Consider the following 13,700-nt stretch of genomic DNA (forward strand, 5'->3'; position numbering starts at 1 on the left):
TTATCCACAGCACCCAGCAGAGGGCAAAGATGGGAACATCTTGGCTTTGGATCTGCTCTGTAAAACTAATGGTGTGATTAATGGTCTGATACTGCAGTTGGGAGGGTTGCTAGCAGACCTAGCAAGGAACTGCAACAAGCTGACTAACTGATGTACAAAACTTATTTTGCCGAACTTAATTCCAGACCCGATGAATGACATCCGGATGAGTTCAGAAGCTACTTCTCGCTGCCTCGGTGGTGACTCTGCAGTGCCACGTCACGAACTGGCTGGTGCTCACTGCGTCAGAGGTAATCTGTTGGATTCCTCTGTGATGGCAGGGACACTTGCTTAGCATTAAGCTGTACTGCAGACAGATATGAAAAGTTTCCAGAGACCACAGCTAGGTGCGGTCAATGCTGGAGAGGGAAGGCAATGAAATACTCCAACTTAAAGTATATGCTGGAAGTCTAGCCGTAATAGTACCTTTAGGAAGGCAGGAAATGAGCCGATCTGTTGCAGAACAACCCCCTTCATTTGAGGGATACGTATAAAGTCTTGTGTGACTTAATCTGACTCATCTCTGCTATTCTGCTGATGAGTGTACTGCCTTGTTTTCCTACATTGCTACTTTCTTAAGAAAAGAGTTAAGGAAAATGTCTGGGTTAGGTGTGCCTGACACTGTAAAGCTGATTCTTAGTGGAGCTGACCATTAGGTATGTCTTAAGTTTAATTTGCTGATGCTGCAGGGGCTTTTCAAGCTGAAAGGTGAAAGCAGTAATAATATTCACAGTAGTTTCTAGAGTGGCTGGGGAAGTCCAAGTAGAAAACCTAAACCTCTAAATTGTTACTAATCACTTCCCTAGCTACCTTCCAAAAAGTGGGTGGCAGACAGCAAATTGATACATTGAGTCCACCTTTTCTTGCTTATTTGCAACTTAAAAACAAATTGTAACACAAACTTAGTGTGTGTTTAAAGATCTACAGGCTTCCTAAAGGGAGTAACTGAAAATTGGAGATGCTGTAATCCTTGCTTGAAGCTACTTCACTTACACACTTTCTCACTTTGGAACATGCTGCTTTAATAGAAATTCTTCTTATGGCGGTAATTTCATAGCAACGCTTATGGCAGATGTAAAAATAACTGGATTGTCATCTCAGAGGTGTTCATTAAACTTCCACTTTTTTAATTGTGGCAAGTGTAGTTCTATCGTCAGCCAAAGTGACCCTTGATTTTGAGGAGGGGGCAGAGTTGGTCAGTGTTGTTCAGTCATCCTGGGACTTCGGCTTACCTGCCCAAACATGCAACAAGGGAAGAGCAGTCAGTTTCCCCTAACAAAGGGTTTGGGAACAATAATATTCAAAATAGATTGGGAACACAAACGTGAGAATTCTTCTTGATGTCGTTGTTCTGTATTGCAATGTAAGGCCCTTCTTTGAGGAGGGTAAAAGGAAACTGTAGAAAACAAGGGAATCTTTCAGCATTCCGGTATTTCAGTTCAGATGTAAACGTTTCCTTTATAGCTTAGGTATATTTGCAGGTACGTCTTGGGTAGTTCCCTTAGGAATAATTAGGATAATTGCCAAGCCAGTGTTAATTTTACATTGTTGGATGTATGCTTGTGAAATTGAAAGCACATATGATGCCACTGGAGACAAATAGCAACTTTTTTTCTGATGTGATATGAAATTTATTCAGACTACCTTTTTGGTTGGGGAGGACATGGGATTTGGTTTCTGTGTATATGATACTTTTTATGATGTATGAACAAGTTCATTGGAACGTGGATTTGAGTACCCTGTATACTACTTGTAACTTAAGCTTGGAAACAGAAGCCTGCATGGTTTGTCTTTCATTATTGACCTGTGAAGCATACTTTGAGAAGTCAAATGTTTTGTTTGTTTCTTCCTGTTTGGAAACTCTGAAGTTGAAATATATCTCTCCTGTAGTGCTATCAAGCATTGAGTGCTTGCTTCATTTAAAAACACTTCTGGGAAAAAAGTTTGAATTGGGGAGGGGGGGTGGGGGGGTAGGAGGGGGGGAAGGGAAGGCAGCTGGGGGAGAATGGCCTTAACTCGCGCATCCCAGATGTATCTTGTATTCTGCATAGTGTATGCCTTTACTAAAGATAACTGGAAATGTGATAGAACTTAAGAAATTTACGTCAAAGTTCTTATAAAAGACCTCTTCTTTCCCACCTTGCTGCTGTATATGGAAATATCAGCTATCTGTTACCAACAATGGTAATACAGTTTCTTTTATCAAACAAATCTTCCAGACTTTCTTGGCAAAGAGCTGAAGTAATGCTGTTTACAATAAACGTGGTCTCAAAAAACCCCCAAAGCGCAAAAATGCCTATTATAAGATGAAGGATTGTGCAGCGTGACTTTTCAGAAGTGTGGAACAACACAATCTTGAGCTGTGTGTGGGAAGAATGACAAATGTGCAGTTGTTGAGTCCTGCTGTTTTCTGAAATGCAAACAGGCTTACTTCCAAATCTCCTTCCCTGCTTAAATAATGGCCATGGATGCTGTCTTGACCACTTCTGTGCCGCTGTTCCAACCTTTCACGAAATGTCATGTTTGTACTACAGTAAAGGTAATGTAAGCATTTATTAGATGTTAGACTACAAAAATTATTGCAAGCACATGAAAATGGTAAGTTCAGGAGTGGTAGTTGCGGCACTGCGAATGGACAGCCTTTCCACAATGAAATCCTAATCTGAATCATATTAAGTTAACAAATCTCTATTACTGTTTTTTGCAATAAAAGGCGGTACCATGCATATTAATGCAAACATCTATCCCTGTGGTCTGACCCTTGGAGGTACATGATGTTCTAGGATTTTTTTCCATAGGTAGTACATTCTTTTAAATTTATAACAAGTTGAACTCCCCCCAGAAAAAAAGTGGTTTGGAACTATAGTTAGTTGAAATCAGCTCCATTCTGGAACAGTTTCCTTGGTGCTAATTGACAAAAAGCATATAAACCCAGAGGGGTGGACGTTTTAAGGCTTCTCTACCCAGTGTTGAGAGTTGCTTTATGGAGGCAATCAACATAAGTAAACATCAGTCTTTACTGCTGGGAAGCAGTGTTAGAAACTTTCCCTATTGCCTTCTAAACTTCAATGTTAGTTTAAGTCTTAAGAACTTCCCCTAAATTAATATGCCCTATATGAACATTGCAGAGTTGCCTATATGTAGCAAGGCATGAAATGTTGCCACAAACTATTGTAGGATATCATCTCCTTTATCATAGCTTTGAGGAAGGGGGAAGCCACAGCTGCTCATGTTCCTGTTTTGAATTACCTATTCAAAAGGAAATCAGCCACTGACTTTCACAAGCAGTAATTCATACAAACTGTAATTAGATAGGGGAAATATTTAATCATGTTTAAGGCACTAACACTTTTAAAAATAATCATCTTTAAATATGTCAACTTTATCACTAAGGAGAAAGAGGTGTTTTTCTAGATGCTCTTTATTTGTACGTGATCTGTATGAAATCCTGGATGTACAAGAGCTACTTTGAAACTCTCCCAGCCAGCAGCAAAGAATTGCGCCAGGAAGAATACTCAGCACTTTTATAGACTGTACTGCATCTTTGGAATTGAAAATAATTAGCAACCCAACTGGAATATAGTTTATCCTATTTCTTGATTAATACTTAAACTTTCTTTTTAAACCCTTCCCACAACAGCACTGTTTAGTCCCAGCGCTAAAGGGAGCTGGAGTAGGATTTCTGTAGACACTACCACACAGTTTCTGGTTTCAGAGGAGCTCAGTTGTCTGTAGCAATTCTTACCAGAAGGGGTTACCTACTATGCATTTATGAGAAATGCATTTACACCTAGATTTCCTCATCTGTAACTATTCATATTTCAGATCAGAGTGGTGCCATTGCGCTTCAGTCAACATTTACATTTCTAGTAATTAAAATCTTGGTGGTAACCTTGACACCTGGCCTGTGATGGTGATGCACAGAGGAACTGAAAGCACATCAATCACACACTGTATGACAACTACTTGGGGGAAGGAGGAGGAGGAAGGGAAGAATAGTGGAGCGTACCCTGTGCTAATCAGTTTTAGCATCTAGAAAAACCCCTCACAGGTAGAGGACAGTAGTTTGGTCTTACCAAGTCTGTCAGAAACATAGAGAACCCAGTTGAGTCAAACCTTTCCATATAGGGATGATGCAAAGCACCTCCCAGCAAGTCCGACACCCTCTGAGGATGGCAGTCTTTATTAGCAAAATTACAAGAACGTAACAACTCTCTCCACTGTAGGAATTCAAGCATCCTCCCTTTTACAGCATCTCTAGGCCTGGGTTCTACCCTGAAAAACATTCACTTCACAGTTACTCATTAACCCGACCTCTAATTGTATGTAATTAATTACTTTAAATCTTCCAATAGGATGAGATAACTTCTATGTTCAGTCCAGTTATTATTTCAATTTCAGATTAATCCAGAGTAAAACGTTAGTCAGTATGTCAAAACTAGTAGTTTAAGGAGAGGGGAACAATGCAAAAACTAACCTGTTCTGCATTTTTAATCAGTACAATAGAATCCTCAGAGAGGAAGATACAATTTAGTAAAACTTCACACATCATTTTAAAAACTCAAATTTATTTTTTTGAGTGGTCAGTTAAAAGTAAGCCTTCCCTCCAAAGTCCATACTTCCTCTCAGTTGGATCAATAACAGGTAGTCTGTGGCTAATACCGAATTGCATTGAGTTTGAGCGTGTGAACAAGAAACCGCGTTGCATGCTATCAGGCAGCTCAGCTCTCTCCCTTCAAATTATCAGTTCTTAAAACCATCAAACTCATAGGAAAATGAATTGGTAACCGTAGTCCTCATTTTGGGTTAGCATTAACAATTCAACCCCATGTTCTTTCCTCACTAAAAGATAAGGTACCACTAAGGCTTTCTAAACCAAATTAATTTTTTTTTTTTTTTATGGCAAGTTACTAAACTTGACCATTAACAAGGATCAAGAGTTTCAATTAAGAGAAGCATTAGCACTGGTCTTCACCAGAACTTTACAACTATACAACTTTGACACTACAGATAACAGATCTTATCTCGAGAACTAAATTAATTTTTTCACTTTAAATTTCCAGGGTTTAAAATAAGAGTTTGGAATCCTTGCTTGATGATTGCATGTCAAACTTCCAATTGTTGCTTTGTAGCATGCCGACAGCCTTCACAAAATAATTATCAGCTGGTACACAGGGCAGAACCACCTTTATTACAAAAACACCTTAAACAGAACTTACACCTTAAAAACTTTTCACAGGGTATAGAAGCAGTAATTTTACTACTACAGCCCATTAAACTGAGTAATCCAAGGATTCTCAGATTAAATTGGCACCCTTGAAATAAGCAAGTAGTACCATCCCCACTCTCCGAGTGCACGAGCTGTGGAACTGTCATCCACAGACACACATCTAGAAACATTGATCTGCCCAGTGCTGTAACTGCTGAACTGCATACTTTATTGCTCAAAATAGAAGTGATATGCACCAATTCTTTCCTCACTGACGTCTGTTTACCTTCTCATCAGTTTCTTGTCATATGCCTTAGGGTGGAAATAGAAGCATTAGGTCTTCTCTATACCCTCTATCCCCAAATTTAAGAATAAATCAGAATATACTGTCCAAACAGAACTAACTTCTAACTCATAAAAAAAAATAATCTTTCCAACACAGGTGCAAGAACACTACAAGAAGTCAACATTAATTTAAATTTAATACAAAAAAAACAATTATCATTTACAAACGTTAAAATTCACTTTGTCTATCCTGGCTAGTTCACATTCTGGAATTTAATTTTGGAAGCGTTCAAAGGCTTGAATGAAAAATTAAGCATCCTTATTTTGTTAAGTATATCTTCCAGCAGAAAGCCACCTGTTCACCAGTTTGTTCTGAAAATATTTTTACAGGACTTCTAGTCAGGTAGCACACACAACCAAGTTAGCAAGATCCGGCTGTACAGTTTTTTATACAGATACTGTTAAAGTGCATCAAAGAATGCCGTCCAGTGCAAGTTCAAACTCTCTTCCTGAAATCACTATTTAGCAAGCGAGGCGAGGCTCCCTACATGCTATCCAATTAAAGGATCATCATCGTCATATTGTAACTGAAGTCGGGAAAATGGCTGTGGGGGAGCTACTCTATTCTTTGAGATTATTATAATGCAGGTGAAAGTAGTCAGTATCATAAAAGCCCCAATAACTATCCCAATAGCTCCTGGAAGATTTATGCACCACTGGTCAACGAGCAAGCACCTGGTGTTACTGAAAGTGCCATTGTGTGGCTGTGGTGTCAGTCCCAGGATGTGGCACATCATGGGGTAAATATCAACATTGTTCATTGTGCTCTGCTTGTAACCCCGACGAAAAGCAGGCCCACGAGCAGCCAGGAACGGATGCATGCTTGGGAGAGCATTGTCATAGCCATGGTCACCTACTGGAAAAATGCAAAGTTAAGAGTTAACATCACAGTTTCTGTTTGCATATCGATTATTCCCCTCCCTCTCTCTCCCCTGTGCCCAAAAGGCATATATTTTAACCAAAGGCTAATGCAGAAGCAGCTGTTAACCCAGAGTTCCTTTCCTTTTCCCTGATGCCCAGAAGTCTTTTGCCATACTGGTCTTCAGCCATGGTTCCCCATCCCCCTCCATTATCTCTTTTTCCTTTCGGTCATCAGCATTTCCAGTTTTCTCCTTCCCAATCCTCATGCCAAATTTGGAAAGGACGCTGCTAATCCTCAACGAGTCAGTAGCTGGAATGCAAATTTGTACTTTTCAGATTTTGGAAAGACATCTTCCCCTTGCACAGCAGACACTTTGATAACTTCTTCAAAGCCAAGCACTTTCCCCTTGATAGCCTTCAGTTCGAGCATACTAATTACCCTCAAATCATGCTTATCGGATTAGGTACTTCAGGTGAAGGGATACCCAAACTGTCAACACTGAAACACAGTCAAAGGATCAGGATGCCTGTGACAGGCATAAAACAAAACACTCATGGCTACAAGGTCACCCGTACTTGGAGATTTGGTAGGTTTTTAATAAACACTCTGATTTTTGGTGGTATATAAACAGCTAAAAAGCAACCATGGTCAAATTTCACAGAATCACGGAGTTTCGGAGTTGGAAGGGACCTCTAGAGATCATCTAGTCCAACTCCCCTGCCAAAGCAGGATTGCCCAGAGCACATCACTCAGGACTGCATCCAGGCGGGTCTTGAAAATCTCCAGAGAAGGGCACTCCACCACCTCCCTGGGCAGCCTGTGCCAGTGCTCTGTCACCCTCACCGTAAAGAAGTTTTTCCTGTGTATTTGAACGGAACTTCCTGTGTTCTAACTTGTGCCCATTGCCCCTCGTCCTGTCACTGGGAACCACTGAAAAGAGCCTGGCTCCATCCTCCTTCAGCCCACCCTTTAGATACTTGTACGCCATAATAAGGTCTCCCCTCAGCCTTCTCTTCTCCAGGCTAAAGAGTCCCAGCTCTCTCAGACTTTCCTCATAAGGGAGATGCTCCAATCCCTTAATCATCTTAGTTGCTCTTCGCTGGACTCGCTCCAGCAGTTCCCTGTCCCTCTTGAAGTGGGGAGCCCAAAACTGGACACAGTATTCCAGTTGTGGCCTCCCCAGTGCAGAGTAGAGGGGGAGAATGACCTCCTTCGACCTACTGGCCACACTCTTCCCTATGCAGCCCAGGATTCCATTGGCCTTTTTGGCAACAAGGGCACATTGCTGGGTCATGGATAATTTACTGTCTACCACGACCCCCAGATCCTTCTCCTCAGAGCTACTTTCCAGCAGGTCCGCCCCTAACCTATACTGGTGCTTTACATTCTTCCTCCCCAGGTGCAGGACCTTGCACTTGCTTTTGTTGAACCTCATTAGGTTCTTCTCTGCCCAGCTCTCCAGCCCACGCTGGATGGCAGCACGGCTCTCTAGGGTGTCAGCCACCCCTCCCAGTTTGGTATCATCAGCAAACTTGCTGAGGATAAATTTCCTAATAACATGTCTGAAAAATGTGCCCAAGATGCCCAAAATTTCTCATAGGACATGCAGCACAGTATTTCAGTGACTACATTTAAGTTTTGAGTTCATTTCTTAGTAACAGTTTAACGAGTCTCCCCGAGAGCTGTCTCCATGGCTGCTTCACTGAAGTTTTTGTTATGAAATGTCAAGATTCCTATTGATAAGGTCACACTCACCACTTCAGTATACTTCCAATATTCCTTTTTTGATGTTTTCCACCACTATGTTTATTACCACAAAGATACTACTGTATCACATCTTGATTGTTTATTTTAATGCAGTCCTATGTTTCTTGACTACATTTTTTTTTCCTTCTACTACTTGCTTGTTTTGAACTGAGCTGTTCCAAGCCCTCCCTCCAATGAAGTTTCCTATCTTTCACCTCAGAAGTAGGAGGGCTGGTGGGTGCTAACGTTGCTAGGTATAGTGTAGGTATTGACACCCATGGCTGGTGTCACTGCCACAATTTTGAATTTTGACCTTGATGAGCAAGACTGGCAAACTGGTAACAATGGACAAAGAGAAGGCTGAGGTACTCAATAACTTTTTTGTCTCAGTTTCCAGTGGCAGCCCCTCCATCCCCACACCTCTTGAGTGGATGGACCACAAGGCAGGGACTGGAGGAGCAAAGTCCCTTCCACTGTAAGAGATCAGGTTTGTGACCACCTGAGGAACCTGAACGTACAGAAGTCTATGGGAGCTGATAAGATGCATCCCAGAGTCCTGAAGAAATTGGCTGATGTAGTTGCCAAGCCACTCTCCATGCTATTTGAAAAGTCATGGCACTCAGGTGAAGTCCCCAGGGACTGGAAAAAGGGAAACATTGCACCCATAAGGGTAGACAGGAGGACCCTGGGAACTACCGACCTGTCAGCCTCACCTCTGTGCCCAGGAAGATCATGGAACAGATCCTCCTAGAAGCTATGCTAAAGCACACGGAAGACAGAAAGGTGATTCAAGACAGTGAGCATGGCTTCACCAAGGGCAAGTCCTGCCTGACCAACCTAGTGGCCTTCTATGATGGAGTGACTACAGCAGTGGACAAAGGAAGAACAAAGGACGTTGTTTATCTGGACTTCTGTAAGGCCCTTGACATGGCCCCCACAACATCCTTCTCTCCAAATTGGAGATGTATGGATTTGATGGGTGGACTGTTCAGTGGATGAGGAATTGGTTAGATGGTTGCATCCAGAGGGTAGTGGTCAATGGCTCAGTGTCCAGATGGGAGATCGGTAAGAAGTGGTGTCCCTCGGGGGTCCATATTGGGACAAGTACTATTCAATATCTTCATCAATGACATAGACAGTGGGATTGAGTGCACCCTCAGTGAGTTTGCAGATGACACCAAGCTGAGCGGTGCAGTTGACATGGCTGAGGGAAGGGATGCCATCCAGAGGGACCTGGACAGGCTTGAGAAGTGAGCCCGTGTGAACCTCATGAGGTTCAACAAGGCCAAGTACAGCGTCCTGCACCTGGATCAGGGCAACCCCCAATATCAATACAGGCTGGGGGATGAAGGGATGGAGAGTAGCCCTGAGGAGAAGGACTTGGGGATACTCGGGGATGAAAAGCTGGACACGAGCCAACAATGTGCGCTCGCAGCCCAGAAAGCCAACCATATCTTCAGCTGCATCCAAAGAAGTGTGGCTGCCAGGTTGAAGGAGGTAATTCTGCCCCTCTACTCTGCTCTGGTAAGACCCCACCTGGAGTACTGCGTCCAGCTCTGGGGCCCCCAACGTAAGAAGAACATGGACCTGTTGGAGCGGGTCCAGAGGAGGGACATAAAGATGATCAGAGGGCTGGAGCACCTCTCCTGTGAAGACAGGTGTTGTTCAGTTGGGGTTGTTCAGCCTGGAGAAGAGAAGGCTCCATGGAGACCTTATTGAAGCCTTCCAGTACTTAAAGGGGGCCTACAGGAATGATGGGGACAAACTTTTTAGTAGGGCTTGTAGCAATAGGACAAGGGGTAATGGCTTTAAACTAAAAGAGGGTAGATTTAGATTAGATATAAGGAAGATTTTTTTTTTTTTTTTTTTTTTTTTTTTACAATGAGGGTGGTGAAACGCTGGCCCAGGTTGCCCAGAGAGGTGGTAGATGCCCCATCCCTGGAAACATTCAAATTAAAATATAAACATATCTTACATTAATAGTAGTACTTTTGCACAAATAATGAGAAAATTTGAACTTAAATGTGCAAAGGGCAGACAGTAAGAACAACCAAACTGGGTGAAACCAGAAGTTTACACCACCCAACATCCTGCAGGGAGTCTGGGAAGTACCCAACAGGGTTCGCCCTAACATCCCAACCAGTCTTGAGCTGCTCAGAAACTTCCTGGGAGTTGGTACCTTTGTATTTAATTTCTATTAATGTTTTTTTCTTCCATGATTTTGTCCAATCACTTTCTGAACACACACATATACATATATATATACACACACACACACACAGAGCCTTCGTCTGCAACCAGAGTTATTGGTTGAATTCTCTTATTACGATGATAATTAAATCTATCTGGAATTTCTTCTTTGAGATATACTTTCACATGACTGTTGCGTTTTTTCAGCAAGTTATACGTTCCTTTTTTGTCTGCCAAAAAAAACCTGCACATGAAACACCTGGAAATATGTATATATATATACACATACACATGTACATATATGTCTGTATGTAATTTGACATTCACAGCATCTAGCAGGAAGAAAGTGCATAGCTTAGCAATGCACTGTGTGAGGTAATATCTGCTTTGGTTTTTGTCTTTAAAAAATGCTATTTGATGCCCCTAATAGGAAGAACTCTGGCTTCTTTGACCATTATTGCTGTGTTCCTATTATCTTTTAGTATTTCCTCCCATTTATTTTTGTTTCCCAGTATATGGACTGTAACATTAAATGTTGTGTCTTGCATTCTTCAGTTTATGCTCCCCTATATATACTTTCTATACACAAAAAGCAGTTAAACCACACTCTAGTGGAAGCTTGAGACAGACTGCTAACTTGCCTACAGTAACTCTTAAAAGTGTACCTCAGGATTTTAAGTTGAACATGACAAAGAGTTTTAGCCAACAGAATATTCCCCATCTCTTCCTTATCTGTTAAAACACTCCAGACTCAGGCTGAGAATGGTCTAGAAAATGCTGAGATGTTCCTAAAGATGCATAGTGGCAGGACTCTGCTCGCTAAACTAAGACCATCCTACAGATGGCTGGAATAAAAACAAGACAGTTTAACAATATAAGCCACCAAAAAAACACAAATAAGGAAAACACACTTACATTTTGAAAGTGACTCGTTCTGTACAATTGTCCAGCCTTCATCTGCAACCAGAATTATGGGTTGAATTCTCTTATTATGGCGATAATGAAATCTGTCTGGAATTTCTTCTTTGAGATACACTTTCATGTGACTGTTGCATTTTTTCAGTAAGTTATACACGTCTCTTTTGTCTGCCAAGAAAAAAAACAGCATGTTAATCAGCTGGAAATTATGTCCCGTTTACTGCAATTATCTGTCATTAAACATAAGATCCATTTTTTTCAAAACAATTCTTTTTTAAAGGCACATAGAAAAGGATTTTTTTCATGTTCCTAATGCAACACTACATGTATTAAGGTGGATTTCACAATTTGCTCTCATTTTAAATCAGGCACCTCACAGCCATGGTTTTGAACCTACAGTTCAACTCACCCTCTGAGGTTGCAGATGAGGAAGGCAAAATTCAAGCAAAGAATCAAGAGAAAGAAATCACACACCAAAGTAGTCAACATTTTACCCAAAACAGTAAGTATTAACTTTTGCTAATGTGTAAATCACTTTGTTCATTAGAAGTGCTTCAGTCTGGCCACAGTTGTGGAAACTGAGACCAGCAGTGTCATGGTTTAAGACATGCCTGTTAGTAACTACTCCAAGATACAAAAATTGAATTCATTCACAGAAAACAGATTGGTAAAGCAATCAAAATTGGGTTTAGATTTTTACTTGGAAGTTTAAACAATGATATTTTTCACTCTGAATAAACATGAGGGTTTATTTCACGCTCACTGTGAATTGCCAGCATATACACTAAGTGAGCAACAAGACAGCAGGTGTACTAAGTGCCTGTCTACTTTCTCAACAAGCTGTACCAGGACCACCTGTACCACCCACAGCAATTTGACAAGAAACTCCCCTTGGCCCACTGATTACCAAAACAAAGTATTTTCTAAATAAACAAACATTCCTTAGCTTATTCATTAAATATGTCAAAGTTCTGCAATGTGAACTACACTGGTTTTGCAAAAGACATGAACAGTCTACCATAGTGTGTACGATAAACAAGATTTAATTCTCAGTGTATGACTTAAAAAAAAAAAAAGAAAAGGCACCACACAACAAAACATACTCTGCCTTGGCAGCACTGCAGCAACTGGACTCTTGTCTATCAGGGTATAGTTATTGCGACCAATGCAGTCATCCAGGATAATCAGCTTCTTTGAAGAACAGGAGGCCATTCCGTGATCACTTGTTATTATGATATTAATAGTGTCCCACAAACCTAATGCCTTCAATTTATTAGTAAGGAAACCAATATGATTATCCACTTCTTCTAATACTTTGCGCATGTTCTCAGTGTCTTCTGGTCCATACTTGTGTCCACTTGCATCCGGTTCTTCCCAGTATAAAGTAGCAAAACTGACTACAGGATTAGAGCTGTTCAGCCATGCAACAATTTTCTCCACTCTCTCCTCAAACGTTACTGAAAAGTTATACTTCATAAAAAAATGAGGGGTGGTATCGTTAATTTTTACATCGGTACCGGGCCACATTGCAGCAGCACTTGCTCCATGTCCCTGCTGTTGATTTGTTACCCAAATTGGAACTGCCTCATTCCACCAGAAGGGATCTGAATCATTGAACTGTGAGAACTTTTTCTTGGCATCTGCATCATACATGTCATTAGCCACGATGCCATGGCTTTCTTCATATAAACCTGTCACTATGGTATAATGGTTTGGGAAAGTCTTGGTGATAAAAGCATTTGTAACTTGTTTTACAAGCACTCCACCCTCAATGAACGCCTGAAGATGAGGAAGTTTATAGGTTTCCAAGTAATCAGCCCTGAAGCCATCAAAAGACACAAGGAGTAACCTGGATACCGAATCGCCAGCAGAGTGAGCACAACAAGCAACTATTCCAGAAAAAAATAATGTTAACATTGAGTTCATTGTTGATACTTCAAAGTATTTCCACCAGGTAATCAGATGCACCTGAAAAATTAAAAAAGATAAGGGATGTAATACAAAATAATTGTACTGGAACCAGTTTAACTAGCTATATATTATATATTTCTTCCTTACAGAGGTTAACTGCAAAATAACCGCTCTAAAGAACCACTGAAGTCAACAGTGTATTTCCCTAATGACTTCAGAAGTCTCTCATATATTAGCATAGTTTTTCATATATTAAAACAAATGAAAATGAGATTTTTTTCATTCCAGACTAAAGGAAAGGAAGAATTCTTTTCTCTCTTTTAAGCAATAAAGCCATCATTCTGTGTCTTATTACAATTCTACATTTCAAGACAGACAATCAGTATTTTTCCATATGTCCAAGTACAGGCACCTGAACAATTCTGGCTCCACATTTAAGAGTCCTGTACAGCTCTAAATCCTGCTTACACACCACTGTTC

The 13,700-nt window shown here is 40.9% G+C and overlaps 1 protein-coding gene across 1 annotated transcript; it reads right to left on the reverse strand.

Annotated features, from left to right (window-relative positions):
* Positions 1-4,509: 4,509 nt before the first annotated feature.
* ENPP4 (ectonucleotide pyrophosphatase/phosphodiesterase 4) lies at positions 4,510-13,412 on the reverse strand. Its single transcript, XM_082481749.1, has 3 exons — positions 12,413-13,412; positions 11,307-11,477; positions 4,510-6,449 (listed from the first exon to the last, which is right to left on the reverse strand). Exons 1-3 carry the CDS (start codon positions 13,233-13,235, stop codon positions 6,085-6,087), a joined length of 1,359 nt encoding a protein of 452 aa, XP_082337875.1. The 5' UTR covers positions 13,236-13,412; the 3' UTR covers positions 4,510-6,084.
* Positions 13,413-13,700: the final 288 nt, after the last annotated feature.

The sequence above is a fragment of the Vanellus vanellus genome, assembly GCF_965231255.1.
Source record: "Vanellus vanellus genome assembly, chromosome: 3".
Classification (NCBI taxonomy): Eukaryota; Metazoa; Chordata; class Aves; order Charadriiformes; family Charadriidae; genus Vanellus; species Vanellus vanellus.

Excerpts from the sequence above, each read along its gene's own strand:
- ENPP4 (XM_082481749.1), bottom strand. The coding sequence starts at position 13,235 with ATGAACTCAATGTTAACATTATTTTTTTCTGGAATAGTTGCTTGTTGT. Across the intron at positions 11,478-12,412 it reads TGCAGTGCTGCCAAGGCAGA|ACAAAAGAGACGTGTATAAC; the intron begins GTATGTTTTGTT and ends TTTTCTTGGCAG. Across the intron at positions 6,450-11,306 it reads GAACGAGTCACTTTCAAAAT|TAGGTGACCATGGCTATGAC; the intron begins GTAAGTGTGTTT and ends GCATTTTTCCAG.